Genomic DNA, 18653 nt, shown 5'->3' with positions numbered 1-18653 from the left:
CATGAGCTGGGCTGAGCCATTTTATGGTACTATGGCAGCCCCAAGACATGAGCTGGGCTGAGCCATTCTATGATACTATGGCAATCCCAAGACATGAGCTGGGCTGAGCCATTCTATGATACTATGGCAGCCCCAAGACATGAGCTGGGCTGAGCCATTCTATGATACTATGGCAGCCCCAAGACATGAGCTGGGCTGAGCCATTCTATGATACTATGGCAGCCCCAAGACATGAGCTGGGCTGAGCCATTCTATGATACTATGGCAGCCCCAAGACATGAGCTGGGCTGAGCCATTCTATGATACTATGGCAGCCTCAAGACATGAGCATTACTGGGTCACATTGTATGATAATAAGAAATCCCGTCGACATTAGCAGTGCTAATGGAATGGAAGCCCCAAGACATCAGCAGTACTGGGTCCCATTGTATGATAATAAGGCATCCCGTCGACATTAGCCGTGCTGGGTCCCATTATATGATTCTATTGCAGCCCCAAGACTTCAGCAGTGCTGGGTCCCACTATGTGTTAGCATGGCAGCCCCAAGACATCAGCAGTGCTGGGTGGATGTTATATGATAGTATGGAGATCCCAAGACATAAGCAGTTCAGGGTCACATTATATAACAATATGGTTGCCTAATCCTTGCAACTTTTTGAAGTAAAGTTCTCATATAGTATGTCCATATATGAATCCTTCACATTTTTACACCCGTCCAGTGTATTTAAGAACTGGAAAATTATACTACCCTCTCATGCAGAAATTGTCTCTAAAATATGGTACTTCATGCACACTGTAGTGGCTATGGTGCTAGGAGTGTTCCTTTAATTTTCAAATAAATTTTTAACTAACCACAATTTGGCATTTAGTTTACAATCTCTGTGCTGATTGTGCATGGTATATACGTGTTACATGACTCACTGTATATATTTGCCTGTACAAAGTAAATTTGCTTGATTTTTGCCCTCTCAGTAAGGGGTGTCACACAATCTTAGTATGGTATAGTTTAGTTCCTACACCCATGTATCTGCATAAGCACAGCTGAGACCCATAATGGGAAAACTAATCTTTTTTTATAAACATTTCATTGTTATAGAAATAGGTCATGAATAACATTCGTTCGTGTACCGAAGGATATTGTGAGATCCATTATATAGTATTAGTAATTCATAACATGTAGCATTGTAATACTGCTGTCTTATGGTGGGATGATTATAATGTAGAGTACTTTTTAGCACAGCTGTTTTACCTAGAAATTGCAGGTACCTGGTTTATATATTTAACTGTACCTTTAAAACCTATTTTCAGCTTTTCATAATAGCAATCATTTTGGACATTACATGGCACAGCTGTGAGAAACGGGATAACTGAAATAGATGTATTGCTTATTATTAACATTGTTTTATTCCTTGCAAAGTAAGTTTATACACCAGGTATGAATACTTTTGAAGTTTTTAACATATTTTTTCAAGTCCTTTAATCACTGTAGTTTTTTTTTTATACACTACTTCATTTACCTTGTTGTTGTGGTCCTTGACCGTCAGCATTTCCATGTCTTGATGCACGCTTTCTGCACTTGAGAGCAAGCTTTGATCACGTTTCCTAAATAGACAAACTCGTCAATATATCCTTTTGTCAGGGTTCTGTAGCACCCATTAGAACTGTGTTCTCCATAGTGCGATGGTATTATTGAAGAAAATACTTTATCAATCTTGGTTTTAGATATTCGGATATGATAGTTACAAAAAATAGCGTAAAAATATAGAAGCTCAACCTGTGAAAACTTTTGGATGCATAGCTAATTTTGTGTATTATATTATTCAGTTTCTGAAAATATTTTTACATTCTCCTCATTTTTTTTAAGCTGCCTGACCCCAGGGTAAGATTTACCTTAAGACAATTCGCACATACAGGATGCATAACTGTGAAACGCTTTTGTATTATGGAAAGGTACAAGTCCTGGAGACGACATAAACCACAAGACAAAAGGTCAAGTGTTTTATGGATGCTGCCAGAACACAGAGATGGCATTATTTGTCCCTTACACATGTCAAAGTTGTGTTCCGTATAGACCTTATACACAAATAGTATGTGTGTGTGTGTATATAAATATATATATACACATTCATACACACACACACACACACTCTCGCTTGATCTCCCATTCCTCATGCAGCACCAAAACATACATGTCCCAGGCTGCCTGAGATTGATGAGAATTATACTCATTATCAGGTACCTGTCATTATTAATTATATCTCTCTCCCATTTGTTATATGCCCAGCAAGTGATGCTGTGGAGAGGCACAAACAGTGTTTTACTTTCGCCAGGCACACTCAGTATAAGAGTAAGGGGATAATGACCAACTTAATTACATCTATGAATCACAAACACAGCCTGGCTCCCATCAATCTCAGGCAGCCCAAAAAATGCCACATCTGCACTGACGTTTAGACCCATCTATTTTGCATCGCTCTTTGCAAATCCAGATTTAATTTGCAAAATGGGCCTGATTTAAACATAAATATGATGTAATATGAGGCTCTTTAGTTGTCCTTCTAACGTTCAAACTTGTTATTGTAAACTGATATTGTTGTCAACATGCCCTCCACTTGCTTGCTATGTAGAGCACCGCTGTGTTTATAGCTGTACGTTTCCTGGACAGCCACAAACCAAATCTCATGGTTTTAACGGATACACTGTTTTGCATTGTGCATCTGTTTTGCATTTTGGTGTTTGTGCTCTTATTAATAAAATTTCCTTAGAGAAGCATGGAAATAAAGCATAAAGGTAACCGTTTGCTGTTATGTATAGCTTTATAGTGTTATTTTAAAGCTATTTTTTACCATAGGAATTTACAATGAGGTGATAAGTGTTCACTTGCCATTCACAATAAATTGAGTTTCTATCTAATTTTTTCCCTATTTATGTATTATGGCGAGGCTGGTTTTATCATATCACTTCTGTGTAGCATCAAAGAGTTCATCAGTTTGCTGTTGCTTAATAAGAACTAGTTGGTGGACAGCTCTCCAATGCAATCTTGATGGATCACGTTCCTGTCTAAGCACAGATGAATGAACAAAATTTTGATTATCCTTTTACTATCTATGACGCCACCAAGGCATGGCACTGCAGGCTAAAAATGAACTTTGTATCTTTTGTATCCCTGTATTTAATGATCTACACCATTCCACAGCTCCGTGGATGTTGTTCAGGGTAGGTTGGCCAATGAGGCTCCAGAAGTGCATATATAGTGAATATATGTGCATATAATATTTCAGCCTACACACACGTAAACCACTGCTTTCAAATGGCAACAGTACATAAAAAAACACACAACACTACACACAAATATACCCCTACATTAACACACATACTCTGCAGAAAAACATGCTTACATTCAAACATGAGAACATTGCTCAGTGCTAAAGACACACCTGCAACAATGGGCAAAGTGTCTACTTTCCTTGTGATAGGGGGCCCTCTCTACCACTGCCTGAACCTCACTGCTAAGTTTAAGTCGACTTTACCTTATGGACCAAGAATTTGTCTTGTCGCAAGAGATAAACACTTGTTAATGTTATTTATTTTCATATTGTCCTGGGTTCTACTCACAATGCGAAATTTGGAGTACCCAACAGGTAACTTCCAGTTGTCTTAGAACTACAGTCTCCATGCTGCTTCATAGTAGTGTTTGCAAAACACCCTAGATGTTGCAGTTTTACACCAGACAAAAAACGTCTTACCCTAATCCCTAGAATAAGACTCATTGCTTCTGTGTTGCAGAACAATCAGTGTCACCTTCCAGACACACGATGACAAGCGTCTCTGGCTTAAGCAAATTAGCATCTCACTAGAATTTAATGCAAAATGATCATCACAACTGTCGTTTGTTTCATTATACCATCAACTCCACAAATGACTCACTTGGCCCTTTTATTGTCCCTTGAAAACAGATTGTCTTGCATTAAGATAAATCATCTAGAACAAGCCTAACTGAAACTGTATGACATCCCCTATATTAAAACGTGCAAAAACCATTACAAAGTAATAAAATGAGTCCAGACATTTCCAGGACAAGTGTGGCTGACCTTTCGTTCACCAGCATCTGACCCCATGGTGAATGCAGAAGGATTTGACTGTAATTTGGCTTAATCCCCTGCTATTTAAATTGCATTCCCAAAGCAAATGGAATAGTGTCATCTTGATGGGATGTATAATAAAGTATATAATATGTATATATATTTTTTTTTAAATTTTATTTAGTTGAGACAACTAATGCCATTTTACTAGCAAACTGAGTTAACAATGCTTTTAGAATTTAGAATAATCTTGACTTTTATTTAGTAATGTTTATATATATATATATATATATATATATATATATATATATATATATATTTATTTATTTATTTTCTTGTTTTTTTTTTTTTTTTATATCCCAGTAACTTTTTATTTTTATTTAATAAGCTTTTCTTTCTTTCTTCTATCTTCTTTCTTCTATTTCTATATTTTTTTTACAACTTGAATAATTAAGCAATATAATGATCCCAGGTCATTTCTCAGCCTTTTCTCAACAAAGCTTGAGTAGAAGACAATAGTAAGTCTGTTACCATGAAAGCATTCCACGTGCCCCAGATTTATGAGTGTATACTAAACAATGAGGTGAAAAGCTGGCTGCAACAGAGGACAAAGCATACCAGGCAGACTGTACACACACTGCACATACCGCCAGGGAAATAGTATTCTGGGTTCCCTGGGACACAGATGCCTCGTTAGATTGAAGCTAGTCATTGTAGATTAATACTTAGCCATTTGGTACAATAATTTACCTATTCCCCAGTGTTCTAACTAGTGTCATTGACCGTAGACCAGAGAGAGCTTTTGTATTCCTTAAGAGATTTTGCAAACTTTAAATATATTTTTTTAATCTACTCTCTTTCTTTCTTTCTCTTTTTTTTTTTATATATACACTCCACTAAACATTTCCTTATTCTAAAATGCAGAGACCATGCCATGTTTTGTGATGCTCCTCATTAAGTGTTCACGTGATCTAATATAAATGTGATTGCTTTTTAATGTAATTGTTTTTAATCAATTTATTTTTCGATATATTTGTATACAATGTGTCCTCCTTTGTTTAGATGTAAAGGACATTGTGTGTGTGTTTCAAAGCTGTTGTATACAGCAAACACAGACTTAAAGGAATCCATGTTTAAAATGTAATGAGGCAAAAATGTGATTCTTTGTAAAACTGATTTGCATATTGCCACCCAGAATCCTTGGCGGTAGCAACATCACTGCAAATGTGTGATCTCTGTGGGAAAAAAAGTCTTATGGCTTGACTGGTGTGCAGATTTTTTGTTTAACATTGTATTATATATATATATAGATATAGATATATATACATACACACACGCAATGTCCTTTACATCTAAACAAAGGAGGACAATTTGTATATAAATAAAGACTGTTACAGATTCTTTATATATATATATATATATATATATATATATTTATATATAGTTAATGCAATGTTAAACACAAATACACACCAGTCAAGCCATAAGACTTGCTTTTACCACAGAAATCTCACTTTAACAATGCTCTCACTACTGCAAGGGATTCTGGGTAGGCATATGCAAATGAGCTCAACAAAGAACCATATTTTTGCCTCATAATTCTATTTTATACATTGATTCCTTGGAGTATGTGTATGCTGTATACAACAACTTTAAAACACAACTCAGGAAGAGGTACAATGCCAGTGAACCACTCATGGACAGCTGTTTTGATTTTATTTTAACTCATCAGCATGAGATAAGTTACTGGCTTGCCAATGAGGCTTGGCGTTACTTATTACGTGCATACCAAATAAGTTGTGGTGGGGGGAAAAAAGTGTGGATGAAAACCCCTTCCAACTGAAATAAGTGGATAGTTAATGCAATATTAAATACAAATACACACACACTATGTATATATCCCATTGTACGGCGCTACGGAAATTGCTGGTGCCATATAAATAATAAAATAATAATATATATATACTGTCCAGCCACAACATTAAAACAATTGATGGGTGACATGAATAGCATTCATTATATTTTTACAATGGCACCTGTCAAAGTGTGGGATATATTAGGCAGTAAGTGAACAGTCAGTTCTTGAATTTCATGTGTTGGAAGCAGAAAAAAATTAGCAAGCGAAAAGATCTGCGTGACTTTGACAAGGACCAAATAATGATGGTTGAGTGTTCCCGGTATGCAGTGGTTAGTGCCTACCAAAAGTGGTGCAAGGGAGGACAACTGATGGACCGGTGTCATGGTCATTGATGCAAGTAGGGAGCAAAGGCTAGCCCGTCTAGTCCGATCACACAGAGAGCTACGGTAGTTTAAATTGCTGAAAAACGTTATGCTGGCCTTGATCGAAAGGTATCAGAAAACACAGTGTGCATCGCAGTTTGCTGCATGTGGGGCTGCGTAGTCACAGACCAGTCAGTGACCATGATGACCCCTGTCTACCACTGCAAGTAAATTCAGTGGGGACATGAGCATTAGAACTGGACCATGGAACAATGAAAGAAGATTGCCTGATCTGATGAATTAAGTTTTCTTTTAGATCAGGTGGTTGGCCAGGTCCATGTGCGTTGTTTACCTGGAGAGGAGAGGGCAGCAGGATGCACTATGGGAAGAAGGTAAGCTGGCAGAAGGTAGGCTGGCAAATGCAGTGTTATGCTCTGGACAATGTTCAGCTGGGAAACTTTGGGTCCTGGCATTCATGTGGATGTTACTTTGACACGTACCACTTACCTAGAGATTGTTGCAGGCCACATACACCACTTCATGGCAATGGTGTTCACTGAGGACAGTGGTCTCTTTAAGCAGAATAATGTACCCTTCCACACTGCAAAAATTGTTCAGGAATGGTTTTAGAAACATAACAAAGAGTTCAAGGTGTTGCTGTGACCTTCAAATTCTTCAGATCTCAATCTGATTGAGCATCTGTAGGATGTGCTGGAACAACTAATCTGATCTATTGGGGGGGGGGGGGCAGCTGTTTTGGCAGCACAAGGTAGTCCTACACAATATTAGGCAGGTGGTTTTAATTGTGTGTGTGTGTGTGTGTGTTTGTGTTTTTAAATCTTTTTTGATTACTGGAGTGATGGCCATTGAGAGTACTAAGGGTTTGAACATCACAGTAGATAGCATGAATAAAATAGTTTGTGACCTTTTTTTGTTTTGCTGTCTTATGGTTTGCTTAAAATTTTATTTAGCAAAAAAAGGTAACAAAACCACATTTAAGATCAGAAGAAAGAAATGCACATTAAGAGTCAGTCTAATTAAGGTGTTGAAAAGTTAAGATAAACCTTCTATTTGCAGATAAATTATGTATGATTATGTTGAAGAAAATACGGCAAAATTTACTAATTAAAAATGTTAGAATGCATCCAACATTATGTATCAAAATGGCAATTTTTGTTTTGACTGCTGATCAAGATGTTTCAGTAGAATATGTAATAAGTAATTACCGGAGGATTAAAATGTAAACAGGATCATTAGTGGCAAATGTGATTTATTTCACAAGCACTGTGCTTTATGGGATCAAAAGTGATTTCACAGTATACATGTGGTCTCTTTATAAACTCCGGTTTATTTACTAAACCGCTATTTATGGTAAATTAACACATTAGGGCACTTTATTGTTAAGTGAAAAAATTCACTAGGTTAGTGGGCAAGCTCCCCTTTAAAGACCAAGTAAAAATAAGTTTATTTCTGCTTTAACCAGTACAGTTGGCACATTGGCTCTGTATATAACTTTTCGCACATAAACTGATTTGACCCCTAAGTGACAAAGGATTGAGCAGGTAAACTGCAGAAGCATGATGTATGCACCAAAACTGCTTCATAAAGCTAAAGTTGTTTTGGTGTCTATAGTGTCCCTTTAAGGCAGACTAGTTACCCACGTTGTATTTTTATTATTTTTTTTTTGTTTTAGATCTATTTATACATCTATGTATCCTGCAAATTGTATTTAATCTTGCTATAGTCCTAATTTTCACATTTCACAGATTATTTTGTATCTAATTAAATGTGGGTTGTTTCATTTCTGGAGCAGGACTCGTAAGCAAGAGAAGGGTTTAAACAAAATACAATGTAATATTATAAAGGATATGTTCTACTAAAACATGGCTGACAGTGACATCATTTTATAAAACATTTTCTACAGTCTACTTTAGAGCATTGAAATAAAACAACCTGTAAAGGGTTTGTGTTTGTTTGTAAACCAAACAACTTACATTGATGGTCCGTGATTGTTATGGAATTAAAAGCAATGGACTTTAAATTATTATTGAGTAATGCTACCCCTTTAAGTTTATGCTTTGCTCTTCGTAGTAATGTTGTAAATACGCTTATTAGTGGATCAGATTTCATTGAAAGGGACAGAGGTCTTATTCATAGGACTGTACCCTGAAAAGGCCGACATCTGCTACTAGATTTTATATCTCATGAAAGGAGGATCCGTATAGAAGATTATCTTGTTTAAACATGATTTCAAAAAGAAATATTATATATATTCATAATATACATACAAATATATATATTTATTTTAGACACCATTGTTTTTGGTGTTTCAACTACTGCAAAATAAATAAGTAAAAGTACTGTGTTAGCTATGTAAATAATACAAGTAATATTTTACTAATTTGCTAGCCAGTACTTCTAGCCACTTAATATTGTCTGGCCTTAGTAATATTTCTTAGTGTCATAGTAAGCTCTGGTCAGCTATAGCTAATGAACACACACCAAAAAAGGTAACAGATGGTGTAAATCTGGTGTCAGACCTAACCGTTGTCTCTCTGGAGGCTGTGGGTGAGCCTATCAAAGTAACGCCATGCAGGCAGAAGCCACACTTTGTCTCTTGTACTGAACATGCTCAATCTGGCCTGCTGAGCTCTGCAGGACAGTAGAAATTCATGATTGGGGCAATCGATACACAGATTTTCAGTGAGGTTTTTTTTAGCCTAATATCCACCTCATTATCGCAGGCATTGGCCACCTCTGGCACTCTTACTGCTGTGAACTCTAGCTCCAAGCATTTGGAAGCACTGAGCATGCTGTGAGTTGTAGTTCATAGCAGCTGGAAGGCTAGTGCTTTATGACCCTGATTTAGCTGATCACTGGATTTCTGAATTTGATTGACAAGTTCTTGGTAGTTATGAAGTATCAAATGCTTTTGTGAATGTGCAATGTTCCTGTATCTGCAAAGAGCCCAGAAGGTGATTGAGCCGCTTTGATTTAAAAAAAATAAAATAAAATATATATATATCTTTTAACTTCATTTATTGTCTAGTACAGGAAATATCCTTCATGGAATGTTCTATATTACACCTTGGCACATCATACTTAAGATTGCCCTTTATACTGTATTTTCATTGACCATCCGTGGCAATATTTGTAATCTCTGTGTGCTACCAAATTCTCACAGTTGGAATCTCTAATCATTTCCATGGGTTGTTTAAATGTCTCTACATTAACGGTGTAGTTAATATTATGCAGAACTATATATATATATATATATATATATATATATATATATATATATATATATATATATATATATATATATATATATATATATATATATATATATATATAATTTTTTTTTTTTATATATAAAGGTATTGAAGTACAATTTTTGTGTACTGAATTTTTATGTCTGGCTCAAAAACAAAGTTCATGAGCAAGGAGAACACACTTAGTGGTAAACTCATAAGTATTTCGAATTCTACATATGCTTATTGACCTATATTACATATTATACATCTGATATGTTGTGCATCTACTCTTTAACCACTTAAGGACCAAACTTCTGGAATAAAAGGGAATCATGACATGTCATGTGTCCTTAAAGGGTTAAACACAAGTAGACATAGAGCGTACCATATTGTTGCATTTTGGCATATATTGCTTGAATTATTAGTTATTATTAGCTATTGGTGTTTGAGAAAACATTTGAATGGGCAAGTTGCATGGTCTTGGACAGCTTGACTGTGGAATGGTGGTAGACTTGATTTGAGCTTCTCTAAATCTGCTGATGTCCTGGGTCTAGGCTTTGCGGAGAATAGTACCATAGACAGATATGTGCTCTATACCCACTGCATTATATACCCACTGCATGGCATTTCTGAACAAGTATTTAAAGAAATACTAAAGTGACAGGAATACAAACGTGTATTCCTGTTACTGTAGTATTTGAAACGCAGTTTAGGCCCCTGTCCCTCTTGGCACTTTTTAAAAAGGTAATACACAAATAAATTTGCCTTTGCTGCAGGGTTGCTCAATATTTTAGTTTTGCTTGTTTCTGAATCTCAGCAGTATAGTTGATGTTGTGACTCCTTAAATGATCCTGGTTCTTGGACTCCATTTCATATTCATATTAATATAAAATTGAGGGGGGAGAGGAATCAAATTATATTGTAATTTTCTGCAGATAAAATATAAAAGAAACTATTAATGATTTATTATTTGAAATGTATCCATATTCACCAAGCTACAAAGTCTGTGATAGGCACCCAGGAACAAACTAATGGTTGGCCGCTCTGGGCACGTCCTATGAAGTCAATCTGTATAACCAATAAAAATTAAGAATGTTCTGTGTTTTTCTAAGGCTACATCAAGGTACCTCAAACATACACCCTCCAAAAATACACTTTCTTGGAGCTATCCAATTTATTTTACAATCCCAAAACCTTATTGTTGATGTGATTTTCCTGATAGAAGGCTCCAAACAAAAATCAGTGATGCTTTATTATAGATCTAGTAATAGTAGCAGAAATTTGGTTAGTCATTTATCATTATTTACTTTACTTTATTTTTTATTTTTTCAGGTGCCATTTTTTGGTCCGCTTTTTGATGGTGCAATTGTGACAGAGAAGCTTTTGCCAAGTCTTGTACGTGCAACTTGCATCAACGCAAGCAGAGCTGTGAAGTCCCTCATAACACTCTACCAGAGCTTGTATCCTTTTGAAATCTTTCCTCCTGTAGGTAGGGAAGCCGCATATATCAGAACGCAGAAACGGTAAGATGTATTCTTCTGACATATTTGTGCAAGATGACTGCATTTTGATAAATATGATAATATATTGGCATTGTATACATAAGACATATTGAATAGGTAGCCATTATAAACATGTAGCTTTGAATATTGCATTGTGCCTACAATGTATCCTGTGCCTTATTGCCAGGCTTATATCTTCTTTTTTTTTCCTACTAACCCTAACGTCCACATTAAAGGGTCACTGTAAACCCCAAAACAAATTAAGCTTGCTGAAAAGTTTTGTGTGAAGAGTATGTCCTTTTTTTTCTTGTCTTGTCTTTTTTTTTTGGTTTGCAAAAAATGCAGATTTTAATAGAAATTTGACACTTTCATAACTTAACCTGGTTTTATACCCTTGGCTTTCAAACAGACGACGGGTAATATTACTTCCTGGTTTCGTTAGCTCAATGCAGCTGACCTCTAGAGACAGCGATTGACCAGAGCACCTGGCTTACAAAGTCTTCTCACCGAGTTGCATTGGGATGTCTGTGATTGGACAGCCACAGAAAGTTTGGGCGTGGTTAAAAGGGGAAAGCTTGCAAAGGCAGCAGACGAGAACTGCATGTCTTGCAAGCTGACTTTAGATATATCCCCAATGAAAAAAACACACAAATGCATGCACGTCTTCATTTGGGGTATATCTACTAAACAGCGATTTTTATTTTGTGTTTGGGGACTAGTGTCCCTTTAAGCTCACTCCAAAAACGAACCCCAGCACATTCCATGGGCTGTTGCATTGTGTTTTACAATTATAAATAAACTAAGCAGACAAGAGCCTTACCGCCAAATTGAGTGTTTTGCCATTCCCTGATACATAGGACCATGATAACAATACTTTAAGAAAGGTGTTTGTTTCTTGGTAGTGCTGGTACATTCTGTTAAAATGATGTGCCCATTATATACTGTGACGGATCGCCAGGCACCCCGACTGGGTACCTCTGTCACTCGCTGCTTCCTAGTACTTGCGAGCACCATAAGATCTGCACTGGAACACCATAACCACCCTAAACCCCAGCTTGGTTGGGGTCTTGCCGTCCTCCACCCACCCTGGACCCAAGACCAAGATCCAGCTTCCAGTGGGTAGACCTCTCCTAGTCCAGAGAGCCTAGCAGGAACAGCTCTTATAAGATTATACTCAGGGGAGTATTGTGGTATAGCAATCCCCAGAGTGTATGTAGTTCTCCAATCCCCCAAACATGAGTCAAGACTTCATGAAGTGGTAAACGAATCTCAATTTAATGGGAGCCACACTTGTCCTTTTATGACAATCCCCATGCCAGAGGTACGCCCACATGGACCTTTTTGGGGACTTCAACACAAAGACACAGACCAATAAGAACAGTGATTAAATTCACACTCCTATAACAAACATACAATCCCTCCTCCCTGCATGGGTGATAATTGGATCAGTAACTGTACTAATTCTAATCCAATTATCTTCAAGCACAGTAAAAAACATACTTTTTAAAAACACCCTAAAAATACATAAAACATGTATACATATATCCCCTAATAGCCCTGATCTGGGTGACCAACATATCCAAAAAATCACCCAGATCAGTTCAGGGGTTCAGGAATTTCCTGGAAGTCATATTTCTGATTTCGGACTCTCTGTCTGGAGTACAAAAGTACTTACTTCACATGAACAGAGCCTTTTAAAGTATTTTAGCCAGGTCTATTGCAGGGGCCATAGTCACAGGGTAAGAGGCTGGCCAGCAGGCTCCTCCAAGAACCAGTGACGAGGTTCAGTTGGTTACATATACATTGCAGCGTACTCACATCGTATGTTATGTCACCGGTTGATCTTTGCTCCTCATGTTTAAACTATAGTGTGGCAATCTGGCTTCTAAGTAAGGGTAAATGGACAAGTTGTGCACACAGCATTCCATTAAAGCAGTCTTTAAACCAGCCATGCATGGACATTGAAATATGACCATTTTGGAAATCATTGATCCCAAATCTGCGATGCCACTATCTTTAGTCTGGTGTAATTCTGTTAGCTAAACCCAAGATTCATTATTATAACATTAATTGTGTTCAGGCAGCTTTTTTGCTGCTCTTGTGAACTTGTCTGAAAACAATGTTCTAGTAACTGTTCAAAAAGCAAGTATGTGCTCCCTGCCACTCTGATTTTGTATGCAAAGATTTGTGCAGGACTTCAAAGGGTTGATTTGTTTCGATTTAACCTCTAGTACTGTAATATATGCCATCGGCATACAAGTAAAACCTTTTTAAATATAGCTTAGAGTACAACAGATGAACAATGATAAATCTATAAGCTTTCTGATTACGGTATGTCACTTTCACATTTCTTTTGCTGCTTGTACCAACTATATGATTATCTTTAATCGAAAAAGAAACTGCATTCCTCATTAAAAGCTTGTAACAAACATTCTCAGCTTTCCAAAATAACTGAAAAGATACTCTAACAGTGTTAATGGGTACTGGATTGGGATCTTGATAATTTAAATGAAAGTCCTTGTTATCCTGAAATAAGGCATAATAAAGGTTGCCTAAATAATAATAAAATAATAATAAATTAAAACAGCATGTGACTCACCAGAACCAATCAAGAAAGGGGTTACTAAATCTTTCAAGGTCAACAGTTTAAAACGTTTGCTTGAAATTATTTATTTATAAAATATTTTACCAGGATGGAATGATGCATATACAGAGTAGTCTGTACCTTTGTGCTGGGGGCTAGTTACACCCCCCGCACATGTGACTGAGTCGGCCCAGAACTCGAAAGTTCGAAACTGCATTAAATCAACGCTGTACAAAAATTACACCTGCAAGTGGAAACTACAGTGTCCACTCCCTCCCTGTGCTCCTTGTCTCTATGCATTTAAGATTTACTTAAAAAATAAAAATAAAATTAAAGCCTTTCCTCTGTCGCTTCACCAACCCAGAGCACGTGCAGAAATGGTGAAATGGCCCAATTAAAGGAACACAAACATGTATACCTGACTCTATATTGTTAAACCCACCATTCAGGTAGTGTGCTACTTTAGCCCCCTTGGTGACATGAGAATTGCAGATTTTTAGCTAATCCAATGCTTTCCCATGTGAAAACATTGTATTGGCTCAAATCGGCAAGGGGGCGCGGCCAGACACTGTTTTGGCCAGTCAGCATCTCTATGAGGAAAATTCAGCGTCCCCATGCAGAGCGTGGAGACTCTGAACGGCAGTGCTGCCTACTGTGCAGCACTGAGCCAGGAAGCACCTCCAGTGGCCATCTGAGGAGTGGACACTCGGAGGTGTCCATACGGGCAATGTAAACACTGCCTTTTCTCTGAAAAGGCAGTGTTTACATGAAAATGCCTGAAGGCAATGATTGTACATACCAGAACAACTACATTAAGCTGTAGTTGTTCTGGTGACTATAGTGTCCCTTTAAATGCTTCTCCAAGAGAATCATTTGATTGGATCACAAGCAGGTAGCGGTGATCTCTACAGCGGCATTGAAAGCAGTGTGAGGAGCTTCAACCAGCACTGGATTACAGGTAAGTTTGTTCTTTATTTATGTGGTGGGTGGGCTGGTGAATAATGACCTGTAGGACCTTATAAACTTAAAGGGATACTATATCAAACATACTTTGCAACAAAGTATCTTAGAATATATAGGTTCCTATTCAGGAAGTGTTTAGGAAGGCTGTACAAGTTACATTCAGGGAGGTGTGGCTAGGGCTGCATAAACAAAGTGATTTAACTCCTAAATGGCAGAGAATTGAGCAATGATACTGCAGGGCCATGATCTATACACCAAAACTGCTTCACTAAGCTAAAGTTGTTTTGGTGACTATAGTGTCCCTTATAGTAAATTATTTAATACAAAGGGTTACAGTAACCATTTAAGCTCTGTGAAGTAGTCCGTATTGAAGTAAAAGCATTTTGAACATCTGATTGTTTTATTTGGCTTGCGAAATATAGGAGTTTAACAGATCCATCAGCAATTGGAAAAAAAGCTACTGAAAAGTGTATGTATAATATACTTCGCTACAGGTGATGGGAAGGTCGGTAACAGATTTTATAGTGAAGTAATGGTGGTCCAGGCACTCAAGTTAAATTCAGTAAGCAGATTTATTGAAGCAGATGTAAAGCAACATTTTAGCCCACAACAGGGCCTTGGTCTAGCTGGTAAAAGATTTTATGTCCTAAGTTGTGTTAAATACCATCAAAAAAAGTTTGAATTAGAGAAAAGTTTTTAAGAGTACACGAAATTAACAAGATGTAGTTACAACAATTTATGAGAGAGAAATTATACCTAATGGTAAATATACAGGTTATAAAAATAGCACCAAGTATTCAAGTGCACCGTGCACTGCATCGATAGCCGAAAATAAGGTTTTTGGTATGCGTCTTGCATTTCTGAACTGGACTAACATTCCAGCTTTGCTAATATATTACAATTTATATGCGCTTTCGATTTACAATTATCAAATTACTCTTTTTCATCAATGAGACAAAAATTACAAAAGATCTGCTCGTCTTTGAGATGTGTTGAAATCTTTGTTTCTGTGACAGTTTTGATCAGAGAAGTTCAGAATCAATTCCATTTTCTGAAGACAATACAAAGAGCAGGCTAAGCCTTTTAACCTTTTTTGAAGGATTGTAACTCCTGATTAGGTACACCAGCTTCTGGCTGAGCGTAATTTTGAGTTGTATTCCATCAAACTCTGGATTGCGTATTGTCCATCCTTTGCAGTTAAAACCTTGGCAGCCTTCCTCAAGTAAGGACAGCTGAAGTCACTTGTTGGAACGTCTGCGAAGTCTAGTTACAGCTGCACTTGTCAGAAGCTTTAAAGCAAGTGTAATCATCCGCAGAGATTAATTTGCATCTCAATTAGAAGAGATCCAAGAGGAAGCACTGCAGTCTGTTGCTGGAAGGTTGTAGAATAAATCTCATCATGCACAAAGGTTCCAACATTCAATACTCCAGCAGAGTGGAGGACAATGTGTAAGATTTTGTTTCCATGGGGACCAAAAACCTGCTGAGCCATTGACAAATCTCTGGGGTTTGCACTGTAATCATTTGATCATGATGACAAATTCCACCTTTTGTTTTTAAATGCATTATAGTACTGGAAATCATTTATTTATTTATCACTGCGCCGTCTTAACGTATTAATCTGCATTAACCCTTTTAATACAAAGTTGCTTTTGTTTAAAAAAAACAAAAAAAAACAAAGTAACGTTTGTTTTAAACATGGAGTGTATTGGGTACATAAGTAAGAAATAAGTAATGTCTATCCGTTGCTGTTTAAGGATGCCTACCATCAAGTTATAGAAACTTACAGAATTATATTGGTGGGGTGAAGAGCAATTCAGGATTAAACCATATTCGATATCTTGCAAGATATTTGAGAACTTCAGAGATATAGATTTTTTTTTTTACATTTTTGTAACATTCAGTATGTTATCAATGCAAATGACACAATACCATATAATAACAAGAAAATGTGAATTTTAGTATGACATGTTCCTAAATATTTACATCATGTGAAATGTAATGAACTTTTTATTAATTATACTTCCTTCATAACTGATCCAGTTAATGGTGATATTGCTTAGATGAACTAGCTATACTGTAGTGGAATTTAACCAATTCATCTAATGGTTGGGTGCCCTGGGGAATGATGTAGAAACAAACCAGCTAGAACGATTTGACAGACGGATATAAAATCATAATTTTGTGTCAACAAGATGATTCTCGGCAAGTAATATCCCACCTATATTTTCCAAGGTGTTGTTTTGTCATACTGTAAGAAGATTAAATAGTCTAGGAAAGTTGAAGACAGGAAATTAATGGAAAACACAGAAAACATTGTTCATCTGATGAACAGGCCCTAAATGAAAAGATAAAATCCAATGACGTTCTTGCTAATCATCTGACATGATGACGTACCAAAGTACACACTCTGTTTATCAAAATAATTCTTGCAATATTCTTTGAAGCTGAGAAACCAAAAAGGAACATGTAGTAAAGTTAGGGACCATATAAATCTATTAAAGTCTTCTAGACCAAAAATCAATTTTTGAGATTGTTTGGTAAACTGGGATGACAGTGTGTCAAAAGAACTGGTGAGTTTTATATTGATAAACAATAAGGTGCTCTAATATGAGTGTTGGACCTACAGTGAGGCCCAGAAGTGATTCAGTTCCTTACTGTGATTCTTACTCACCCTCTAAAAGACATGTAGAACCTCAACATCACTTGGTGTCGTGGACAAGATATGATATAAAGTCTTTAGAATTACATCTTGATGGAGAGAATTATCATGCATAGTAGTGTCTCTTTTTTGTGTCAGTTTTAGGGACTATCTGTAACATTATGCCAATTCGTCTCGAAAAGAACACAAACATAGAAAATTACCCATTCACCTTAAAACCTCATGATAAAAGCATGTATGCTTTAAAGGGACACTGTAGGCACCCAGACCTCTTCAGATCATTGAAGTGGTCTGGCTGCAAACGCCCATCACCCTTAACCCTGCAGTGGTAATTATTGCAGTTTTTATAAACTGCAATAATTACCTCTGAGGGTTAACTCCTCTTCTACTTGCTCTACAGCCACTAGATGGACTTCCGGAATTGAAACGGACTTGTGGTCCGTTATCTGACGGTGGACATCCTCATGCTAGAGGACTTTGAGCGTCAGATTTTCCCCATAGGAAAGCATTGAAAAATGCTTTCCTATGGGGAGATCCTAATGCGAGCGCGCCGCGGGGTAGGAGCGTTGGCGTAGCTGAGCCAGAGCTGAGAAAATGCCGCAGCAGGGGGCCTTGACAAAGGGGAAATCCATAGTACAAGGAAAACGAGTTTGTTTTCCTGGCACTATAGAATCTCTTTAATCAATATTTTGTTGTCATCAGGCCCCTAGTCGATGTTGACATTCGTTCAGAGAAATTTCAAACTTACTTGACACTCTCCAAGAGAAAGTTTCATCCCAAAGGTCCCTATAATGCCATGCCACCTGGAACCTGATTTGTTTGATAACATTGTCGCATGCTGGTAAATATAGATAAGGAATCATTACCTTAGTAATGATGTGGATATGTAGGATTATTTGAAAAATCTGTGTGCGTATTGACCCATCACTTACATTGGCAAACATTTACTTGTTACCCAACAGATAAATCACCCCGAGATTCAAACATCTATATCATCTTACCTGCTAAAACTAGAATCCATCACACATATCTGCCAATGGAACAGAGATCATAGTCCTTCACAGTGATTTCTTAAAATGCTCTACAGTACATTGAATGTGTTTTTAAAGTCTATTTTCACTATTATTTTGCTTATGGCAAATAGTGTTGCACCAGCATTCTGAATATTTTGTTTATTGAAGGAACAAAGCGATCATATAAGACAAACTAGTTAAAGGAACACTATAGTCACCTAAATTACTTTAGCTAAATAAAGCAGTTTTAGTGTATAGATCATTCCCCTGCAATTTCACTGCTCAATTCACGGTCATTTAGGAGTTAAATCACTTTGTTTCTGTTTATGCAGCCCTAGCCACACCTCCCCTGGCTATGATTGACAGAGCCTGC

The 18653-nt window shown here is 37.0% G+C and overlaps 1 protein-coding gene across 2 annotated transcripts in view; it reads left to right on the top strand.

Annotated features, from left to right (window-relative positions):
* Nucleotides 1–18653, top strand: part of RALGAPA2 (Ral GTPase activating protein catalytic subunit alpha 2) — a 276792-nt gene that overhangs the window by 169472 nt on the left and 88667 nt on the right. For both annotated transcript variants that reach the window (XM_063443720.1, XM_063443719.1), the window contains one exon: nt 10889–11016. In XM_063443720.1, the coding sequence (XP_063299790.1) occupies nt 10889–11016 (128 nt within the window). The remainder of the gene's footprint in view (nt 1–10888; nt 11017–18653) is intronic.

Source organism: Pelobates fuscus, chromosome 2 (genome assembly GCF_036172605.1).
Source record: "Pelobates fuscus isolate aPelFus1 chromosome 2, aPelFus1.pri, whole genome shotgun sequence".
Lineage (NCBI taxonomy): Eukaryota > Metazoa > Chordata > Amphibia > Anura > Pelobatidae > Pelobates > Pelobates fuscus.
This window is presented reverse-complemented; position numbering and strand designations above follow the sequence as displayed.